This window comes from Equus caballus, chromosome X, assembly GCF_041296265.1.
Source record: "Equus caballus isolate H_3958 breed thoroughbred chromosome X, TB-T2T, whole genome shotgun sequence".
In the NCBI taxonomy this organism is placed as follows: domain Eukaryota; kingdom Metazoa; phylum Chordata; class Mammalia; order Perissodactyla; family Equidae; genus Equus; species Equus caballus.
Genome location: NC_091715.1, coordinates 14,979,053 through 15,002,389, shown reverse-complemented (window position 1 = coordinate 15,002,389; position 23,337 = coordinate 14,979,053). Strand labels below are relative to the sequence as shown.

General features: G+C 39.0%; 1 protein-coding gene across 1 annotated transcript in view; it reads left to right on the top strand.

Moving 5' to 3' along the window:
- Positions 1-23,337, top strand: part of MAP3K15 (mitogen-activated protein kinase kinase kinase 15) — a 124,151-nt gene that overhangs the window by 23,964 nt on the left and 76,850 nt on the right. The window contains exon 4 of the mRNA XM_023634219.2: positions 20,165-20,358. Coding sequence (XP_023489987.1) covers positions 20,165-20,358 — 194 coding nt within the window. The remainder of the gene's footprint in view (positions 1-20,164; positions 20,359-23,337) is intronic.

The window sequence follows — 23,337 nt, the reverse complement described above, 5'->3', positions numbered from 1 at the left end:
TGTTGATTTGAATTGTATGATGAAATCCCCTCCCTAAAAACATTTGAGTGAGATCATGTCCTTGGAAATTGTGCCACGGTTATCCTGTGCCTTTGAATGTCCCCTAGACTGTCCATCCACCCAGACCCGTGGCATTGTGCTTTGAGAAATTGTGATCTAGACTGAGGACAGGTCCTTCGTCCCTTCCCTTTGACCCTCAGCCTCCTTCCCAGTGGCCCTTCTAGAAGGGAATGGCCTCCTGCCTCTTTTCCAGTTCCAGTTGGAGTTCCCAGAGGGAGAGGGAGAAAAGGACCCAGGAGGTGGAGCTCTCCCAAGGGTGCCCTGTGCAGGGGAGTGGGAGCTTTGCGTGACTTTGCGGCTCCAGCACCCAGAAGAGCACCCTCCTTGAGGCGGAAGCCTTGACCCTCCTCCTCCGAGCCAGAGGATGAAGTTCTAGAAACAAAATGAGTGGTATAGTTTATGTCATTACCACTGGAGCGTGGATTTAACAAGCCGCCTGTAAAATAAGGCAGCAGGGTGGTTTTGAGTTCCTCTCAGGTAAAGAAATGGGAAGATATGCCACTTCATTTTGTCCCTTTTATATACTGATAGTGTCCACTTGTGGAGGTCTTTCTTGTTCTTTCTAGATCTTGATTTCTTAAGTTATCTCCTTCCTGGAGACACAGGGGTCCAGTCAAGGAATCTGGGCCTGAGGCTGGGAGGCACAGGTTGTAGTCCCAGCCCTGTCTCTAAGTAACTTGGGGCAGTCATCCCACCCCGCCCCCCACCCAATTCTCACTGTCCTTGTCAGTAAATTGAGAAGGTTGAACTCTTTCATTTTGTTCATAGATGACTTCCAGCACTTAATGTCTGTGGTTCCATATTTGTTGCACAAGTGAAAAGACATAACTTGGATTTAATACAAGGAATGTCTAGGAAATAGTTATTCCTTAAAAAAGGAATTACATTAAGGCAAGGTGCAAGGAAGAAAACTCTTTTTCCATCCTGTTGGGTGTATTGGAGCCTAGAAATATTCTTGTCCTCCAGGAGACTTAGTATTATTCTGTTGCCATTCCACTGCATACCCTCCCTTCTGGTACCTTCTTCCTCCTCTAAACACCCAGGAATTCCTTCACATTCTTGGTAATTCTAATTATACTATGGCACCATTCTCCCTGGGTTGGTTGGTTGTTTGTTTTTTAGGAATGAACTTATTCTAAAGAATTTGGTAACTAATTTCTCTGCTATATTTGGCGTTACTTTAGAATTCTGTACCCAATGCTGGTTGTCATGCTTGATGGAGTGTGAAAATTTAGAGCATTCAGGAGAGCAAAGTAAAGGACCAGAGGTGGCTGGAAGAGTAGAAAACAGTATCTAAGGGGAAAGGTTGCAGGGAAATGAACCTTGGGAGGTAATGTTCATGGTCATTTTCAAATGTTATCCCCTTTTGGAAAGTAGGGAGACAGTTACTTTTTCTATTCCAGATGGCACGAAAATAGGGTGAACTCAAAAAAGGTCGATATCAGCAGAATGGACATGTCTCAACTAATGGTGATTAAAGATTGAAATAGCCTGTCACAGTAAATCAGAGGACTTTTAAGGAGAGTTTGCTTACGACTCCTCTGTCTGGATTGGGGTAATACTGCTTGGAAGCAAGGGTCTGGATTGTGTAACTCCAGAGGTTTCAAGAGAGAATCTGATGAAACGGTGGGTCTGTGATAAGTGGACAGCTTATTTTAAAAAAAAGAGATGCAGGGGCTGGCCCCGTGGCCGAGTGGTTAAGTTCGCGCGCTCCACTGCAGGCGGCCCAGTGTTTCGTTGGTTCGAATCCTGGGCGCGGACATGGCACTGCTCATCAAACCACGCTGAGGCAGCGTCCCACATGCCACAACTAGAATGACCCACAACGAAGAATATACAACTATGTACTGGGGGGCTTTGGGGAGAAAAAGGAAAAAAAATAAAATCTTTAAAAAAAAAAAAAAGAGATGCAACATAGTCCCAGTTGGTGAATTATGAAGTCCTGTGAGGCAGATGTAGAGAGTGAGTGCTGCACACTGAACATGCAGCTGGATGCTTGAGGTGATTTATGAATATATGGAAACCAAGATGCTTTGAGATCTCTGTTTTCAGGGAGCCATTTTATGTTTCTAGAATTATGCCTGATGATGTATTGAACTTGGCCTCATTTGGTAGAAGGATAGTGTAATAGGGTTCTCCAGAGAAACAGAACCAATAGGAGATATATATGGAGAGAGAGGGAGAGGGAGATGGAAATATTTCTTATGAGGAATTACCTCATGTAATTATGGAGGCTGAGAAGTCCCACGATCTGCCGTCTGCAAGCTGGAGACCCAAGAAAGCCGGTGGTGTAATTCGGTCCAAGTCTGGAGGCCTGAGAACCAGAGGAGCCATTGGTGTAATTCCCAGGATCAGAGAAAATGAGATGAGATGTCCCAGCTCAGCAGTTAGACAGGAAAACGGGGGCAAATTCCTCCCTCCTCCGTCTCTTGTTCTGTTCAGGCCTCAGCAGATTAAATGATGCCCACCCACAGTGGGCAGGGCAATCTACTTCAGTGGGTCCACTGACTCAAATGCTAATCTCATCTGGAAACACCCTCACAGACACACCCAGAAATAATGTTTAATCTGGACACCCCGTGGTCAGTCCCGTTGATGCATAAAATTAACCGTCACAGATAGGCACATTCGCTTCGGTTTCTAGGAGCAGTTGATTTGCAGGGTTGTAAAGGATGGGAAGCCAATCTCTAGGCTTCAGGCTGGACCAGACCTGCAGCCATTCTGGGCTCTTCTGTTCTTTGGAAACACAGTATTAGCTTTTGTGCTCACCTCTGTTTTAGATGATGCTCATATTCTCATGTTCTGGGTTTTAATTTTTTTAAAAAACTCTTTATTTAGGTATAATTTACATACCATGAAATTCACCTATGTGCACTCGACTCAATGATTTTTAATAAATAAGTGTGCAGCCATCACCAAAATACAGTTTTAGAGCATTTCTACCACTCCCAAAAATACCCATTTGCGGACAATCCCTGTTCTTACTCCCAGCCCCAAGCAACCACCAATTATGTCTTAGAGATTTTACCTTTTTAGGACTTTGTCTATAAATTGGACCCTACAATAATGTGACCTTTTGTGCCTGGCTTCTTTTACTTAGCATGATGTTTTTGAGGTTCATTCATGATGTAGCATGCATCAGTGGTTCTTTGTTTTTATTGCTGAATAGCGTTCTGTTGTATGGATATTCCACGTTTTATTTGTCTCTTCCCCAGTTGATGGACATGTGAATCGTTTCCGCTTTTTGGTTATTATGAATGATGCTGCTATGAACAGTCAAGTACATGTCTTTGTGCGGAAACATGTCTTCATCCCTCTGGGATAGATGCCTAGGAGTAGAATTGCTAGATCATATGGTAAATATATTTTTAACTTTTTAAGAAACTACCAAAATGATATCCTAAATGGCTTTGCTATTTTACGTTCCCACCAGCAACGAGGTCTAGTTTCTTCACATCCTCACCAATACTGGGTATTGTCTGTCTCCTTATTATATCCATTTCAGTGAGTGAAAAGTGGTGTCTCATCATGGTTTTGCGTTTCCTTCATGACTAGTGATGTTGAGCGTGCTCTCATGTGCTTATTAGCCCTTCAGAGTCTTCTTTGGTGAAATAGCTATACGAATCTTTTGCTCATTTTTAATTTTTTTTTATCTTATTATGGAGTTGTAAGAGTTCTTTGTATATTTTGGAAGCAAGGCCCTTCTCAGAGACTTTATCAATTATTTCTTTTGTGGATCGTGCTTTTGGTGTTGTATCTAAGTCTAACCCGAGGTCACAAAGAATTACTCCTGCGTTTTCTTTTCAAAAGTTTTATAGTTTTTCCTCTTATGTTTATCTCTGATCCATTTTGAGTTAATTTTTGTGTCTGGTGTGAGGTAGGGGTCCAACTTCTTTCTTTTCCATGTGAATATCCAGTTGTCCCAGCACCATTTCTTAAAAGGACTGTTCTTTCCCCATTGAATTGTCTTGGCACCATTGTCAAAATCAACTGATCGTGAATGTGAAGATTTGTTTCTGAACTTTCAGTTCCATTCCGTTGATCTGTATGTTTACCCGTATGCCAGTTCCACACTGTTTTGGTTGTTGTAGCTGTCTAGTAAGTTTTGAAATTAGGAGATCTGGTTCCCTGAACTTTTTCTTTTTCAGTATTGTTTTGGCCATTTGGGGCCACTGGCAATTCCATGTGAATTTGAGAATCGGCTTTTCTATTTGCAGAAAAAGGTCATTGGAATTTTGATAGGGATTGCATTGTATCTGTATGTCACTTGGGTGGTATTGACATTTTAACAGTATTAAGTCTTTCAACCCAAGAACACAGGATGTCTTTCCATTTATTTAGGTCCTCTTTAATTTCTTCAGCAATGTTTTGTAGTTTTCAATGTACAAGTCTTTCACTTTCTTGGTTAAGTTTATTCCTTGATATTTTATTCTTTTGGATGCTCTTGTAAATGAAATTGTTTTCTTAATTTCTTTTACAGGATTTTTTTTAAAAAAAATTTCATAAAAACCTTTAACACTTACCACATTTTACTTCATAATTCAGTATTTGAGTTAAAAATGTAATTCAGTTTTTGATCAGAGTTCCATAAAAATGACTTTACATGTATTATTTTCATGTGTTTTAATTCTTATGCTATTTTCTACTGCTATAGAGATAACAAAGATAGCCACTTTTAGCATTTAGCACTTCAGAAAATATGTTTATATGATGAAAGATCAAGGCTGTGCCTTTATGAAAGCAGGAGTGAAAATATAGCCAACCCCAAGAGACTATTTTATCTATTAAACCTTGGAACTTCCTGGTAGTTTATTAGTGTACATAGTCCACAGGTATTCTTTAACTTCATTTGTTTTAATTTTCCTTTTCAAAAATAACCATGGCTTCAAAGTTATGGTATATTTCACAGGTTGATTTCCCCCTGGAAGTAGACCCTGAGATTGAGTTTAGTATACTGGAGATTTATTCAGGAGTGCCCTTGGGATCAATGCTGAGGAAGAGGAGGGAAGGAAGCAGGACTGGGTAGGGAGAGAAGTCAAGCTGGTGTGTAGGCTCAATGACAGTCTTGGCTGACCCCATGGAGAGCTCTGGTGCTAGAATGGCCTTTCTGAGTTGTTCAGAGTTGGGATGAGATGGCCAAGCCTTTATGCTCTTGCATCCATCCCTCTCTGGAAGGAGTGTGACCTTGGGTGAGTGCTCTCTGCAACTGAGGCAGTTCCAATAGGGGCTGACAGCTGCAGTGCTCCTAGCAGCTGGGGCAACATGCCCTTTCTTGAAGAGTGCCCGAGTGTCCACCACATTATAATCATTTCATTCAAGGAATAAGCAAATCGTACAGACCCCAAGACTAAGGAATGTATCTATAAGGGTGAAAGGCACAAAAATAATTTCTTCCATTGAATTGGTGGGTATCTGGAAGCTATATGGAGCCTCACTGGAGAGGAAACATGAGGACATATACCTTCCCTGTCCCCCAGGAAAATTACTAGGAGAAGATGAGATATGCTACTCAGTACTTGTAGAAGGAATTGTTAAAAGTACACTAGACATTATTTTCATTTGTCATGTCCTAAAGCAAAAGTTCATGGTCAGTTTTTGAAAAGCGGAGTCAAATTTCCAAGCTAGGATCATGTTATTAAAAAACACCTTATTAAAAACTAATCTGGTTCTTGGCCTCTGAACTAGGTATGTTTTTTTTTTTTCTAGAAAGCCAATGAAATTTAAGAGAAACTCATTGTTCCCATCAAAATAGTTATCTCTGTAATCCCAGTAAATTGGAAATTCTTTGAGAAACAGACATTGACAATATCGGGCATGTTGTCTACAATGTTAGAAATCTTTTACCTGGTTTTACAAGCATATTTAGACCTTGAGTTTGGAGTAACAGAATTTCTCCTGGTCTTTCCCTCTTGCCTTTCTCAATTCTTCAGTTTGTTATAGCTTGGGATCCAAAATTATCAAAGATGATATAGATTGCTTAGGGACACTGTGGTAAAAAGACAATTTTTTTTCTCCTTTCTATATCCTTTGGGTTTTCTGAGTTCAAAATCAGAATTTCTATCACGTTTATTAATAAAGAACCAATTTCAAACAAGAAGGCTAGGTCTCATAGTAGATGGAGAGAGAAAGTTTTATTTTACACGTTAGAATATACACATTTATTTTACAAATTTGTAATTTATGTGAAAACCTCTGCCCTTTGAATATTTATTTCATTTGTGTACCCATTTCTTATTATTTCTACCTCATCTTAAATTCGCTGTTCAGATCTTTTTGCCTTTTTTTTTGCCGCATGTCTCTGGTCTTGTATTCTCTTTTAAATTGGAGTACTGTGGAGGTGCGAACCTCGAAACTTTTCTCAGTACCTCATGAATATCCTAGGAATAATGTCACATTTCACAGGGCCAATGTCAAAACCAAAATATAAATATTTAATTCTGCCTACCAACTGAGTAAATCTTTGGTGTCCCATGATGCCCATTTATTTTTCTTTAAATTGAGATACAGGTTTCCCCTGCTATCCGAAAGCATAGCATTCCTATGAAATTTGCCTTTCTTAAGGCAAAATGGCATAAAGCAAAGAAGCAATTACCAATAACTTATATGGAAAATTTTTGAGCACTCCCAGACCCCAAAAGTAGCCTATGAAATCATACCAAATAACACACAAAACCTAAAAAAACCCCAACATATAGTAAAAGCAGGAATGATATGATAAATACACAGCCTATATAAAGTAGAAATAGTGTACATACAGTGTAGTGTCACTTACCGGAATCGGGGAAGACAGCACACTGGAAGGCCGGGAGGTGATGGTGGTAGTGATGGTGTGTTAGGCTGAGTCTTCAGAGGTTGGAGTGGAAAAAGGTACAAGAGACTGAGCGTAGGAGCTGGAGGAAGAGGGTCATCTATTAACATCTCATTGTCGTGAATCCATCAGCACAGGCGGGTCACTAACGTCAACACCTTCTTCTATGCCTGCCTGCCTCGATGTCAAAGATCAAGGTTCGTCATCTGCTGTGGCTGATGTGGAAGACTTGAAATATGACAGTATGCTTGACTGCTTAGCCTCTCTAATGGCCCACTGCAAAACAAATGCTGAACGCAATTTTCACTTTTATTCATAAAAGCAAAAATCTTCCTTTGATTTCTTTTAGTTAGCGAAAAGAGGTACTAATTGTAGGTCTTTCAGAAAAGTGGAGTGACGTAAAGCAGACTTCTGGATGGGAGGGGGGACCCTGTATCATTCACATACCATAAAAGTTACCATTCGCCGGTCTATGTTGGATATTTTGTGTATCATGGCTTGCTTTATTTGAGGATATTTCAGAATTAAGCTGGAATGGCAGTTAGTGACAAGAATCCTGGGAAGGGAAAGTGGAAGGACATGAGATTTGTCTGGCTCTGTGGTCATCTGTGGGCCAGTTAGTTAACCTTGCTGGGTCTCAGTTTCCTCCTCTATAAAATGAGATGATTAATGCAGTGACTACTGAGATTCGTGCCAGCTCTGAAATAATCCTATGACTTTGTGATAGCCATTCAGTTGTTTGAACAAAGCTGAGGGACTATTGCAGTAGCTTAGTTGGCGCTACATGGCGTGTTTCCAGCGGGGTTATCTTCATTTACCTTTAAGTGGCACAATAGCCTGATTATCTAGTTGAAATTGTTATTCAGCTTCTGTATATTTGTCCTTTTATGACCAGATAAATATAGAAAAGTAGCAACATAGAATGCTATTTGCATTGATCTTAACAAAAAAAATGCTGCATTTTCCTGATGTGCATATGTGCTGATTTAAAAAATTCTTTAACTGACTAGATAAAGAACTCTATCTATCAGGCTTAAACCTTGTAATAATTTTTTTGGAGCAGCACCCAACTTGGATTTTCTTCCTCAATAAATTGATTTTGTCACACGTGGTCATGTTAAATAATTTTCTGAAAATTATTGTCTCATGTTTGTTCATTTACTCCCTGAAGTTTCTTGGGAACAATTTTCTGTGCTTTTTTAGTTGCAGTTTTCACAAAGGATTCGCAACTCTTTTGCATTACAAGACACAAGCTTCGAAGTACCACATTCTGCCAGCAATCAAGATAGGCGTTCTTCCACAAGTGCTCAGAGATCCATTTATCTTGGGTAGTACTGAGCCACCTTCCATCTGCCTTAGATTTCCCCCCTTCTTCTGGCTAAGCCGTTTGTTGGCTGATTAAATATTTGTATCATTATAAAAAATTGTTCTCTGGAAGGTCAAGCTGAAAGTCTCATTACAAAGTCTATGGGGATCAATTCTTACACATTTTATTTGCTCTGAATAATTAGTTTATAAAACTTATGCCATTATTATTCAACTTTGCCACCTGCTGCCAGCCATAAATAAAATAAGTGCTAGTGTAATGAGGCCCCTTCACTTGTGTTCCTGTCCTGGCCTTCCTGGACCCTTGGCCTTGCATAGGGTGCCTGCAGAGGAACCAGCTGAGGGGCAAGTCCTAGGCGTCCTTGGTTAGCGGCCATGATTGAGCCCAATGGACAATTAGGTTGAGACCTCAACACGCTCCGCTTTCCTGGGCTGTCCCGGAGACTGCAGGCGGCTGTTTGTGGATGGAAGTCACACTGTTATTCATGGAACTCTTCATATGTGAAGCCCACTGAACGAACTCTCGTGTTTTAGGGCTGCAGGTAGGATGTTCTATGTGAAAGATTTGCTGAGAGTCCAGAGTATGGGCTCTTAGATTTTGGGGGGCCAGGGGACCCCTTTGTCAGTCTGAAAGTGCCTATGCACCCCTTCTCAGAGTATATCTTAAGATGCTTAAATACAAAAGATTACAAAGGAGACCATTTATACTGAAACGTAGTTATCAAAATATTTTTAAAAGTTGTATATTGTAATCAGTGCTTTATTAATGTCTCAAATAATAGGATCAAGCAGCAAGTCTAAAAAAAACTATCATAATTTTGGAGTAGTGATGGGTGTAAAAATTATTTTGAGATATCTGCAGGAATTGTAATGTGATATGAAAAATTCTGTGATTTCTATTAGTGATAAAGTCCCAGGTCCCGCTAAAACTAAGATGTGTTAGCTATATTCCTAATTGAAGGCAGTACTGCATTTCAGTTAAAGGTGAATGATGACAAAGATGTAATTTTTTTCTCATTCAAGTTCACAGACTCCCAAGGATTAATGGACCCCAAGTTCAGAATTCCTGGTCTGGTCTAGAACTATTGAACACAACTAGTACTTATTGGGTGCCCACCATGTGCCATGGCCATATTTAAACCTCTGTCACCTACTGAAGTAGACAGTATTATTGTCTCCATTTTAAAGATGAGAAAACTGAGGTTTAGATAGATAAGTACATTTTCCAGTCATCCATCTACTATGGAGTGGAGCCGGGATTCAATCTTTGGCCATCCAAATTCTCCACCATCTTGCTATGCTTGAGCAGGCATGATACTGATTTCCTATTTCAATATTGATAAGGTGTTTCATTTTCAGCTAACTTAGCAAATGTGAAAAAGAAAACGCTACCCAGCTCTGCTGAGAGGATGATGAAATTGAAATGCCTTCGTATGCTACTGGTGAGAGTGTAAATTACTCCATCTTTTTTGACAGAAACTTGGCCGCACATATCAAGAACTTTAAACTTGCTCTAGTAATTTCACTCCTGGGAAGCTACTCTTAGGAAAAGGTCACAGCATAAAGATGCCATATGCAAAGGTGTTCATCTCAGTTTATAGTAAGAAAAATTTCAAAACAAAGTTAAACAATAGGAGAATGGTTAAGTACACTGTTTATATTTACCAGATGGTGTATTAGGCAGGCATTAAAAATTATGGCATTTGAGACTATAATCAAACTTTTGTAATGAGAGCTATAAAGCACCTATTATTTAGCCTAGTGATGATATAGGATAATCTTTTCATGGTGATAATATTTGTAAATGGTAGTAGTTCTGGAAATCTCAATTGCTAAGTTAAGAACTAAAAAACTTCAGAGGACACATTCCTCTACTCCATCCCCTCACAGTGTGAGAGACCAGTGGCTTTTATTCTGCTCTCTGACCTCACTTACTATATCAGAATCATCCTTTTGGAAATACTTGAAGAGTGTTTGGAATAATGATTTACATATTAATGTGCCTAGCATACTGGTTCTAATGCTCCTTTATGTAGGAAACTAAGCTGCCTTTGTTAAATTTGTTTTAATGAGCTGGATTCTTGAGATGTTTCCATTTATAAACGTAACAATTACAAGTATCAAAGCCTGGTTCACTATTGAACATGTGTTATGCTAATCAATGTTTTTCTTTTTGATTTCTGGTCTCCCCACCAACAAAAGTCTGAATGTGTTCCATCATTTGAAGATGTTCAGGCCTGTTCTTCTTCTTTGTAAGAACAAAAGTACGGCCCTCAAGAGCCTGTGCTTTCATTTGGAAGTTTATGAATTGCTTTTTAAAATGTAGTCATTAGTTCCAATTTCTTTCTGTAAAATTTCTTAAACTTTTATACACTTTATGGAGGATTTTCTCACAGGAAGTATTTTTACTTTCCTGAGGCTCCAGGTTCCTGCTGTCTCCTCAGTCCTGTTTATTAAACTCGCTCAGTTGATTTCAGAGTTCATGCGTTCCCTCTCTTTCTCCTCATTTTTCTCTAACTGTGGCTAAATGTTTGTTCAAAGGATCAGGTCCCCTCCAAACTGTGGGCAGGCCTTCATCAGCCGCTGCTGCTGCTGTTGCTCTGCCCACTTGAGCCATGACCCGTGACAGCACATAGCATGTATTTATCAAAATCTTACTTTTTCGCCTCATTATTTAGGTTTTGAGCAGGACTGGGGAAAAGTTTACTTTTGTGCTATTTAGGAAGACTGGGTTTGCTAAAGGAAGACTATAAACAAGATTTCAGCAGAAATGTTGGTTTTGGAAGTAGTTTTAAGACATGTAACAGTTATATCCAAATCGGTTGGATTCTTGCACCTTCAATGTACCTACCTGTTATAGAAACTTAGGGTTATTTAGTTGTAATGTTCGTAATATTTTTGTTATAATTATTACTCTGTATAATGTTATGTATTTTAAAGAAGCTGAGAGAAGAAAGGAAAATAAGTATATATTTATAGAGTTTGTTATATTAACCTTTTTGTTTACCATTTCTGGTTCTTTTCATTTGTTTCTGTGGATTGTAGCTACCAAAGGGTGCTATTTCCTTATTCCAATACAGCTTTGTTTCCACCTAGATCTTTTGTATTGTTAGTGCCAAATAAACTACATTTCTATATGTTTTAGGCCCCAATATATGATTATATACATCATCATTTTATGCAGTTCTCTTAAGTCGGTTAAGAGAAATGTTGATGCAAATGATCCATAATCTATAAAATCAAAATTGGAGTGAGTTTATTATGAGCCAGCCTGAGAGGACTATAGCCTGGGGCCTTCCTTCCTCGAGAAAGGAAGGGCACCGAAGAAGTGGGGTGTACAGAGTGGTTATATACCATCTTGGAACAAAGAGCATGAATCACATATGACAGGAATGCCCCCTTTTTTTTTTTTTAACAATAGTCACAAGATTGCTTTGCTGACACAAGGTGAGCATGGCCGGTTGGTAACTAATCCTTAGTTTTTAGGAAGAGATGCTTATCCTTAAGGGAATGCCAATATGGGGGAAGGGGTACATCCTTATCTTTAAGGCCATCATTCTTGTCTTTGGGATATCGTAAATGTTTAAAGCAGATAGACAATGCGTGCTCAACAGGCCACGTCAGGCCCTTTTGGAAAAACAAGGTCAGGCCAAATTAGTTTTAAAGTAAATGGCTTCCTCATATGGTCCAATATATCCTATTGCTTTTCATTTGTTCATCATTTTTCCCCTTTTGATCTATAATCTTTCAATAGAAAGCACTGATGATCAAAATATTGTCTCTCAGCGTCAGGGTGGTTGTTGCCTGCCCTGGGTCCATCAAGTCCCTCAGTGCTGGGCTTTTATTTTATTGATTTGCCCAGTTATCCACATTGGGGGGAGATAGACAAGCATAGAGGTATATATTAACAGAGGAAGCATTTCGTAGGTTATATAATTTTTCAATTAACTTTAGATTGTTGTACAAACATTGTATATGTGCTTTTACATGACTCCTCATGATCACATTGTTTACAACTATAGAACAGGTACAGTAACAATCATGACAATTCAATATTTGAAAAGATTAGTTTTAAAATTAGTTCTCTGGCATAGTCTTTATCAGAAAAGGAAATTCATCCGGGGTTGTAAGATTGATCGACCATCTCACGTTGCTAAGAAGTCATTACTCTAGCCTGCATGCCAGTCTTACAGCACTGAGCAAAGAAAGCAGTGATTAGTTTGACTATTATGACTAATACAAGAATTCCAAGGAGTAATAGAAATAGGAATTTCAATCCAGATCACAAAAAGGGAGCCAATACCTGTAGGGAGCCAACCAAATAATCAAGACTGGGTGTAGGTTCACTTAAGATGTTCACCTGCTTTTTTCATGTGCTTTAGGAAACATGACACATTGCAAGATTCATCAGGTGTAAAAGCACAGCATTCAGTTTGAATGATTGTACACATACCACCTTGGAATACAGTTAAAATATCTAAGGCCATTCTATTTTGAAGGACAGCCTTTTTCGCTAACGACATTTCAGTATTTAATAAGGCTATTCCTGCTTGACTATCATTAAGGGTTTGTTGAGTAAATTTAGGCAGGGCTTCTATATGTGATATGACATCTTCTAGCCCCAAGGAAGGAATAAGTATAGCCGCTAGGCCATACCAGTGGAACACTGAATGAGCCCATCTGGCCTTAAAGAGAAGCAGCTTGACAACCGATGTTGTCCCAGGGTGAATCCTTCCCTGCATCCAAGGGAAGCTTAGGGTACAGTGTTTTAGCCATCCAGGCAGTAGCCAAACCCAGAGATTTATTCCACATAACCATTGAGTTCCATTAGGAGCCATCCAATAAATACCTGGCCTTCAAAATCAGTCCTTTCCAAATCAATTACTTTAAGTATGATAGTATTCTGAAAGCCTTAAATAGAATAATATAAAATGGGTATTTGGTTTAAGCATTATGAGAGTTTAAATGAGGAGATACAGGTCTGAAGTCTTGGGACAGCTGTCTACAACAGATGCCATCTTTTTCTCATCCTGGTTTGGAGGTATTTGTCTTGGTCAGTTGAAGTCAGGTGTCAGAAACAGGAGTGGAAATCCACTCAGGCAGAGGAGCCTTTTTTAATGAGAAATGTGAATTCATGAGTTTGTTTTCTTTAATTTTGCAGTACATGGATTGGTTAAAAGTACCTGTTATGGTTCTTTCCAACAGGGCTGCAGAGAGTCTTTTATTTGGTGTCTGTTCCAGTAAAGAAAATCTCCAGGTTGTAGTCCATGATCCTTAAGGTCTTTGTCTCCTGGGAGCTCTCTGTGAAAGGAATCATCTACCAAACTTTCATTTCTTTTAAGCCCTCAATGAGACGTTGACAATAATGTAAGATACCTCCTTTAAGCAAGGTTGGTTCATACATTCCTTCATCTAATTGCATAGGCTGTCCTGTTATTTCAAAAAGAGATAGCCAGTGTTTACCAAAAGGTGTATATCTAATATTGAAAAGTACAAGTGGAAGAGCTTTTGACCATGAGAGGTTAAATGCTTCTTAAAGCTTTGTCAATTGAGTTTTGATTGTACTGTTAGTTAAAATGTTTTATTGTTGGCTAAATTTCAGAGATAGATGTAATTATTTTGTCTGGTGGAATGAATTCCCCAGTCACTGAATAACTCAGTAGGAATTCCCCAAACAGGAATTATCCTTTCCAATAATAATTTACTTAAAGCAGTTGCTCTTCTGCAAGGAAAGGCCTCAACTCAATGTGAGAACATACAGATCGTTACAAGATATGTTTATCCGTGAGATGGTGGCATTTGAACAAAGTCTAATTGCCATACCTCAAAGGGTCCCTTAGGAAGGGGAAAGTGGCTTTGTGACCCATGAAATAGTTTCCCTAGATTATATTTTGGGTGTATAGTGTGAGTATAGGCTTTATGAGCCACTGTGGGAGAAAGTTTACAAAAGTATTGTTTTCTCCATGCAATCATCTTTTCAGGTGCCCAGTGGGTTAGTTTGGTGTATATGCTGGAGCAGTGGCAATTGTGCTCCAATAGGCCCTATGGTTTATTATTATTATTATTATTATTGGGCCCAAACCACATCTATTTGGTGGTGTCAAAAATTCCCCCTTTTTGTTGCCATCTTTGTTTCTCTTCTTCCATAGCAATTTCTTGAGCCTGTAGAAGAAAATTTTTCACTGGGTTAGCAGAGTTAACGGACAGTAGTGGGTGTTCTTGAGGCTGAACAGCATATCCAGCTTGATAATGTCCTTGCTTATCCTTTAAGTAAGACCCATCTGTAAACCAAATTAGATAATAGAATGCAGTCATGGTTGTTTTCCTCTTGTAGTGCTGGAAGCAAGGTAGCAGGATTAAGACAATGAGTAATATTTACCCACAGAGTATAACCTAAGAAGGTGTATCAGCACAATGTGTTCCTGTGTAATTTAGCATACCAAATAAGTCTAATTAGTATCTCCTTCTTTATAGGAAGAGGGAACCAATTTTTTTGAGAAGTCTCACAGGCCCTCTGAAAACTCTCAAAAATTTCAAGTCAAAAGAAAGACTTCATTTAGGATTTGAGTTTTGGGGAGCTTGTCAAACATATCAGAAGGTTTTAAAACACTTGGTCAAACTAGATCAAGGGATTGCTGATCTTGTCACCGTGAAACAAGGGTTGCTGTGAAACAGTGCTTGGTTATCCATTTAACCAAAGTGAGACTCACTCAAAAGTAAAGAAAACCTTTTATAATCTCTTTATCAAGAACAGACTTAAAGTTCAAGAAAATTATCCCCTTTAACAGAGGGAAAACCAAATTTTAATTTTGCACCAGCTTGCTTTTGATATTAAAACTGACTCAAATTGATTTTAATCTTAGCCAACTTGACCATTCATAAAACTCTTTCCTCAGGGTTCCTCTTCCACAAACCTTCTATAATTTTCTTTTTACATTCAGAATTTGTCCTATGCCTTCTTTCTTCCCTCCTAGTACTTTAGGATAAGTTTATCTTTCTTATAAAAACAAAAATATTTCCATTCTTTATACCTTCTTTACTGAAGACATACATCTTACTTTCCTTGAATACAAAGATGTTTTCCTTATTAAATTTTAGTAGCTTTAACCACATATATTAGAATTTTAACCCTTAGAAACCTTAATTTTTTGTGAAAACTAAGAAGTAAGCAATTATAAACTGTCTTATGTTAGCATTCTGTGGCTTGGCAAATTTGTAAATACTGTTTATAATTTCTAGAGAAATGCTAATTCATAGTACAATTTTTAAATAAATTACAAGACATGTTTACTGACAGACCCAAACGTTCTTTTTAGTTTCTTTATAATAACAAGCCAAAAATAGATAAACCTATATTTAATCATTAATGTCTAATATTTTATCTTATTTGGAAATGATCTGGATATTCAAATTTGATCATTACTCACTTAGCAAAACTCTAAGGTTCCAAGTTACCAAAAGGTTTTGAAATTAAGTACATACACCAAAACACATAATTATTGTTAAAAAGTTCGCCTAACACTCGTATCTTTTTCACATGTATTTATTTTACTTGTTTCCATGCTGATAACTCTGAAAATATGTTCATTTTAATCAAAGCAACAATCTTAAATAAGCTTTTATTTACCAAATATTATTTTATATCATGTTAGCTTGAAAGACATTTGGGTTAGTTTCATTACATTTATATAAGTGCTTACTTTAAGCCAACTAAATAAAGCTCTTTAGAAATTATACCATCTGGAGGTAAGATATCACACATATATAATATACATACAGACACACATACATAATAACTCCACACCTGTTGTTTTAAAATAACTGCCATGAATCAGGTACAGTAATATGTGCCTCACTAGTTATGAAAGAATAATTAAATCCAAATTTTGTTTTAAGTTTTTTCTAATATTTGTGGAGAAGACCCTAAAGATGCTAGATTTGGGGATAGAGTACTCTTATGGCTGTTTTTCTTGCCTTTCTCTTCTTTTTTAAATTCAGTCTTAGGAATTAGTGATGGGCTAGAAAACAGTTCTTGGAGAGGGGAGGCGATAAGCCTTTCTGAGATAAAGGAAATGGGTAGAATCTGAAATGCCTCTAGAGCTGCTTTCCAGTTTTGCAAAGGTTTGTAAGTTGATGACCATTGCTCTTAATTTCTCAGAAATTTAGATTGACCTATAATGTCATTTAAGTTACAATCTACCTGTCCAACTACGTCACCCTAATTTGCTTCTTTCCCTCCAGGTGCTTAGTTTTATTTTAACTTAGGGAAGAAGGCCTAAAAAATTCTTACTAAGCTCTAAATATCAGCTTTCAGTTTGGCTGAATTTCTGATCATAAGTTGCTAAATCCTTTCACATATCTTGTCAGGTTTCAGCTGGGACAAGTAGTAACTACCTGGCAGTATTAAACAACTCCATTAATTTTTTAATTTTAGTTTCCTCTTGACTTTTTAAGGGTAGCAGTTTCCCAGAAAATCTGAGTCTCATTAACCCTGGGAGGGGCTCATATTGGGTCCTCCTTCAAAGGTAGCCATGACTTAATAAGTGCACTTTGAAAAGATCTTATCTAATTAGAATGTTCCTTCCAATGGCCAATGTACAAGTTTTGGAGGGTCAAAGGAGCCCCCAAGTGTGGCCACTGTAATTTTAAATTATCCTGGGTTATCTTGCCAGCTGTTTACAGCTATCCCTCTTTTGTTAAGCACTTGCAAGTGTTAACATGAAGCCAGCCGGAGTTCCAAGGGGAGCCTTGCCCATTCAGGAACTGGTAAGCTTTTAGAAGCTCGATTTCTCATTCTTCTCTTAGTTTTGTTTTACTATAAAGTCTGAACAATTTCTAGGGACAGTGTAATGGGTCAGAGTACTATTTGTGAGTATCACTCCCTAAACAAGGTCGTGAGCACCCTCACGTGTCTCAGTTTCTCCCACCAACAATCTAAAACTACTGTGGGAGCTCAGAGTGTATGGATGAGCAACCTTCATTTGTGCATCCCTGGACAAGCTGTCAGTTGCTTAGAGTGAACCATCACAATGGAATTCCCTATGCACATCTGGAGGCTCAACCTCGGACACTCCCACTAGGTTCTCAGTTGCCTGAGAATGACTTACAGCTGGGAGGAGCTGGTGTCCCTTCTCTTCAGAAATGAACAAGTTCAGACTCTCATTTTTCTATCAATCAGTTTCTTCAGACTTGATAAACACAATTCTTTCCAGTTTAAAGCCAAATTGAAAAGATCAGCCTGCCTCCATTCACTCCGAAGTTCCCCATAGGCTCCCCTTACCTAGGAAATCCCCCCTAGGTTTCTCTTTCCTGGGAATGCCCCATAGATTCCTCTTACCTAGGGTAGGTACTGGTACCCCCTTAAGACATCTAGTCTTAAGGCTTGAAACAACTCGTATAAACTCTGGACCATTGACTTAAAATAAGGAGGTCTGGGTTTCAGGAGAACTCACTGGGGTCACCTGAAGAATACAGTGATCCAGGGGACTCAGTGGGCTCCTATTGGTACCAGATGCCGGTTCAGTGTAGATTCCAGTTGGTCTCTGGTGGATTTCTCTGAAATCCTGCTGCAACTACACCAAGAAATATTGACAAAATAATCCATAATCAATCTATAAGTCAAAATTGGGGTGAGTTTATTATGAGCCAGGTTTGAGGGCTATAGCCCGAGGTCTTCCTTCCCCAAGGAAGGAAGGGCACAGAAGAAGTGGGGTATACAGAGTAGTTATATGCCATCTTGGAACAAACAGCATACATCACATATGATAGGAATGTCCCTTTTACAATAGTCACGAGATTGCTTTGCTGGCACAGCAGGTTGGTAATTAATCCTTAGTTTTTAGGAAGAGATGCTTATCCTTAAGGGAATGCCAATATAGAGGAAGGGGTACATCCTTATCTTTAAGGGCATCATTCTTGTCTTTGGAGTATCATAAATGTTTAAAGCAGATGGACAATGCATGCTCAACAGGCCATGTCAGGCCCTTGTGGAAAAACAAGGTCAGGCCAAATTAGTTTTAAAGTAAATGGCTTCCTCATATAGTTCAATATATCCTATTGCTTTTCCTTTATTTGTCAGAAGAAAGAAGAAATTGGCAATTGTATTGTCTCTTATAATTACCTATATAACTACATTTACTGGCACACACTGTTTTTATCATGTGAATTAGAATTACGGTCTGGTGTCACATGCTTTCAGCCTGAAGAACTTCCTTTAGTCTTTTTTTGTAAGACAGGTCTGCTAGGAACAAATTACTTAGTTTTTGTTTATCTGAAAATGTCTTTATTTCACCTTCATTTTTTAAAAGATAGTGTGAAAGATGACCTGAGTGGAGCCATATTAAAATAGGGCCGGAGCAGCCATTTCAGAGGAATTGCCTTGCATGTCTTGTTTTCTTTATCTTCCAAACTGGACCAAACTGCCAGCATTCCAGGAATTCAGTCAGGACAAGAATATCCTGTCCATAAGGACTGATGAAATTGGACTTTGCTCCTGACCAGATAGCCAACCAATCAATGAAGTACCAGTCTAGCCTTTTGCCTCCAACCTCAAGCCAATCAATGAAGTACATATAAACCTAGCCTTACCTCATCTAGCACCAACAAAATCTTCTTTAATACAACTCACCTCATCCTCCCTGTTTCCCATAAAAACTCTAAATCCCTCTCCTGTAAGGGGGACACTATCTGGGTTTCTACCTGAATCTGTGCTCCCCAAATTGCAATTCTTTGATCCCAAATAAATGCTTTGTCTTGTAAACTTGTTTCTGTTTTTTGTAGGTTGACAATAGTTTTGCTAGATATAAGATTCTTGGTTGACTTTTTTTTCTTTCATCACTTTGACTATGTCATCCTACTACCTTCTGCCCTTCATTGTTTCTTTTTTTTTTAAAGATTTTATTTTTCCTTTTTCTCCCCACAGCCCCCCAGTACATAGTTGTGCAATTTTAGTTGTGAGTCCTTCCAGTTGTGGCATGTGGGATGCCGCCTCAGTGTGGCCTGACGAGCAGTGCCATGTCTGCACCCAGGATCCGAACCAGTGAAACCCCGGGCTGCCGAAGCAGAGCGCACGAACTTAACCACTCAGCCATGGGGCTGGCCCCCCTTCATTTTTTCTGATGAAAAGACAGATATTAATTTTATTGGGATTCCCTTCTGCATAAGACATTTTTCTCTTGCTGCTTTCAAGACTTTGTCTTTCAAATTTTTGACTATGGTGTATCTGGGTGTGGATCTCTTTTGAGTTTTCCTATTTGGATTTCATTTAACTCCTGGGATATGTAGATTCATTTCATCAAATTTGTGAAGTTTTCAGCAATTATTTCTTTGAGTATTTTTCTGTTCCTTTCTCTCCTCTCCTTCTGGGGCTCCCATTATGTGTTGGGTATGTTGGTGCACTTGGTGGTGTCCCACATTTCTTTGAGGCTCTGTTTGTTTTTCTTCATTCTTTTTTCTCTCTCTTCTTCAGATTGCATAATCTCTTGATCTGTCTAATCATATTTATTAATATCTGCTTCCTGCAAAGCAATTTTTACTCAACAAAGTTCACCTGTAGTTAAATTATGAAATAATAAGCCTTTTCCATCTATACTAAAAGAAAGAAAATATGCCTTTATATTGCAGTCCTTCATTATCAATGGGTTCAAGTTTCCTCTGATTTTGGAGGCAGGTAATGAAATGATGTGGTTTCTGAGACCTTAAACCCTAAAATCTCTGCCAATGAAGTTCAGAGACATACAGATGAGTTCAGCATTTGAAACCAAATTTTTGTCATACATCCATGTGTTGGAGTTTGTGAAATTGAGTGGTTTCCTGTTTTGTGCCTAATAGATTCATAGTCATATTGCACAAGTTGTTGTTCATACTCAGGCATTTTCTCCTTCCCTGTTCCACCAGGTTTTGCCTGCCCAAATCCACAGCTGTGCTTCTGCACCAATTACTTTGTGAAACATTTCTGTTTCTTTTTTCCAGGCATCTAGTGGAAATTATTATTTCATCCCGTACATCGTGACACCATGTGCTGATTATTTTTGCTGTGAGAGCGATGCCCAGAGGCGTGCCTCGGAGTACATGCAGCCCAACTGGGACACCATCCTGGGCCCACTGTGTGTGCCCCTGGTGGACAGGTTTACTAGCCTCCTCAAGGACATCCACGTGACCTCATGGTAATTCCCATCACCTGTCAACAACCCTGGGAGCTTTTCCAGAAATTGCCCTTCACATTCATGGAGGCAATAAACCCTCAAAAGACCACAGTGCCAGAGAATGGGGAACTCTGGCCAATCATTCTTAAGTTATCCTGGAATCCATTATTGTCCCTTACTACCTCACTAAGTTGGGCCACTGAAGTGTATCCAAAACAGAATAAAACTAGAGTTAGGAGGTCAGGGTAAAGCCAGAATCTGGCCCTGACTCCCTGTGTGACCTTGATAAATACTTCTCTGCAGCAGTTTTCTCATCTAGAAAATAAGGTAGTTGTCACGAATTTTTTTCTAATGCTTTCAACTCTGACATTCTGTGTTTCAAGATCATTTCTGAACATGATCCTCCCTCCATCCATTGTTGAGGTGTTAAAATGCCTCAGCAAGGTCATTGTGACCATAAGTTCTTATGCTATCAAAGTCGGGATGCATTGAGTCAAGCTGAAGCCATCCTGACCTCAGGATGTACTGTGATGTGTCCTTTGTACACTTCTTTCGGAGACAATGTGGAATACTGATTCAGAGGTAGACAGGTTTGGGTTGAATCCTGGGTCATGCACTTCCTAGCTGTGTAGTCTTGTAAAAGTCAGCTCACCTCTTTGAGCCTCGGTGCTCAAGAAATCATGCCTTAAAATGTTCTTGTTCTAAAAGTTGAAGGCAGAAAAATGATTCTACTTAACAAAAGGATCCAATTATTTTCCTGGCAACCAATTTAAAGGATTTACTCCTGTAAATGTCACAAGGAGAAGGATTTGTCCTTCCAAAACAAATGAAAATCCGAAGCATTGACCGAACTGACTTATAATGAAATGTAAGGCACCACACGTCCCACTTTGGCCCAAATCGTGGCACCCTGAACTGTGGAGTGTTACTGTTGTAGTACTGGTATGAGGCACACACTTGTTAACAGTCTCTTCTCTTTTTCTGTCAATCACCTCCTCTCTGGACTAGAGTTTCTTCTACAGAATTTAATGGGAAGAGAAGACTAGGAACCCAGATATGTGACTGCATGCCAACATAGAAAGCAAATGAGGGACCTTTTGTGGCACATTTTTGGAAAGCCTCATTCAGTCACACCTTGCTAACTATTGTCTTATTGCGGAATGAACATTTTAGTCAAATTTAGGGCGAAAGCTCTACCAATATCATGTTTTCAGGTCTGACAAGGAAGTAGGCTAGCTTGAGTCTGTCAGGTAAAGCCAGATCTTTGCAAGAAATGGACTCAAGTTTGTTTCTCATTCAATGTGTGTGTATATCAGTAGGAAAACTGGCTTAATTTCAAAGGGCTTGAAATACCCCTTGGTTGATTCCACCCCTTGAACTGGCAGATACCTGGCAATGGTTAGTGAGAGAATAAATGGTACTTACGGTTTCAAACATCTATAACAGGGTTGGCAGATAAATTTTTAGCTAGGTGCCAACTCTGATAAACTGATACAGGCTGCCTGGAGCCCTGTGCTGAAAAGGAGTTTGATGCCATTTCTAAGTTCACATCAGTTAGCAACATCTTCCCTGGTTTCCAGTGGCAGAAATGGCTGCATGTTTATGACATATATGCTGTCCCCAAGCCGTACTCAATTCAGTGTTTTGTTTATGTACTTACAAGTTACCATTCTTATTAGGTTTTTTAGTTTATTAAAACTATTTTTCAGAATTGCCCTTGAAAACAAGGCTAAACTAAAGTATACAATTTTACTTGTCAGGCTAAACTAATAACACTTTAATTGCTTTGATGCCTTTATAGTCCACCAAATGGACAACGGCTGTCACCCAACTTACTCATTAAATTAATGATAGAATTTTAAACAATGGCGGAACCTGCTAATTTGCTCATCATTGGGGTGATAAGCAATAGACAAATAAAGAAATAAAAAAGCAATGTGCTGATATTTTTATATCAGAGTGCTTTCTGTGGGGCATCACTTCATTCTTTCAATGTTAATCGAAATGTTATAAGCATTGGATTGTAGACACATTTATTTGGCATCGTTTTATAATTATTAAGAGTAGGTAACATTTGTTCTTATGTGTTGTTTCTCTTTCTGTGCAGACCATTGTTTAATTGAGCCTCACTCTTTTTTAGTAAATAGCCTAATTTTACTGTATACAGTTAAATCATTTCAGCTGCTTAATGGGTTGACAGTGTTCCTGCTTGGTAAAGCCCAGTCTCCATAAACAAAGTTACTTGGGAAGTAGACGACATATTTAAATCAGTCTGTGGTCATTGTAAGTTGGCCTCCATATACCAAATTAGATCTTTTTTTAAAATTTTTAAAAAATTTTTTGAGGAAGATTAGCCCTGAGCTAACTACTGCCGCCAATCCTCCTCTTTTAGCTGAGGAAGACTGGCCCTGAGCTAACATCCGTGCCCATCTTCCTCTACTTTATACGTGGGATGCCTGCCACAGCATGGCTTGTCAAACGGCGCCATGTCTGCACCTGGGATCCGAACCAGCAAACCCTGGGCCATGGAAGTGGAACGTGCGCACTTAGCTGCTGCGCCACTGGGCCAGCCCCAAAGATAATTTTTAAAGATTTTAAACCAAGTACAAGATACTAGCATTGGTTCTTTGAGAGGCTGTGGTGAGACATTCTAGTGTGGTTTTAAACTGCTTTAAATATTTTTATACATCCCTATTATTAGCTAGATGCCCACATGAGGGAAGCTTTACGTTTTACTTTAGAAAAGCCTTCTGACGGTCAGACATGACAGGGAGAGTGGGGAGTGGGAGGCAGACGTGGTCTGTAGGCTTACAGGCCCGGCTTCCTGGATTGCTTGTGGACACATCCAGTTTCCGGCTCTCACCCAACCAGAAAAAGCTTCATGATTACTAGCTGGGGACACCTGCTGGATTCATTTTAAAGAAGTTCTCATTTTACTGTGTTTCTTGGCTTTTGGAGTTTTGTTTGACTTTGTGGTAATCTGATCTTAGTGGGGGCAAT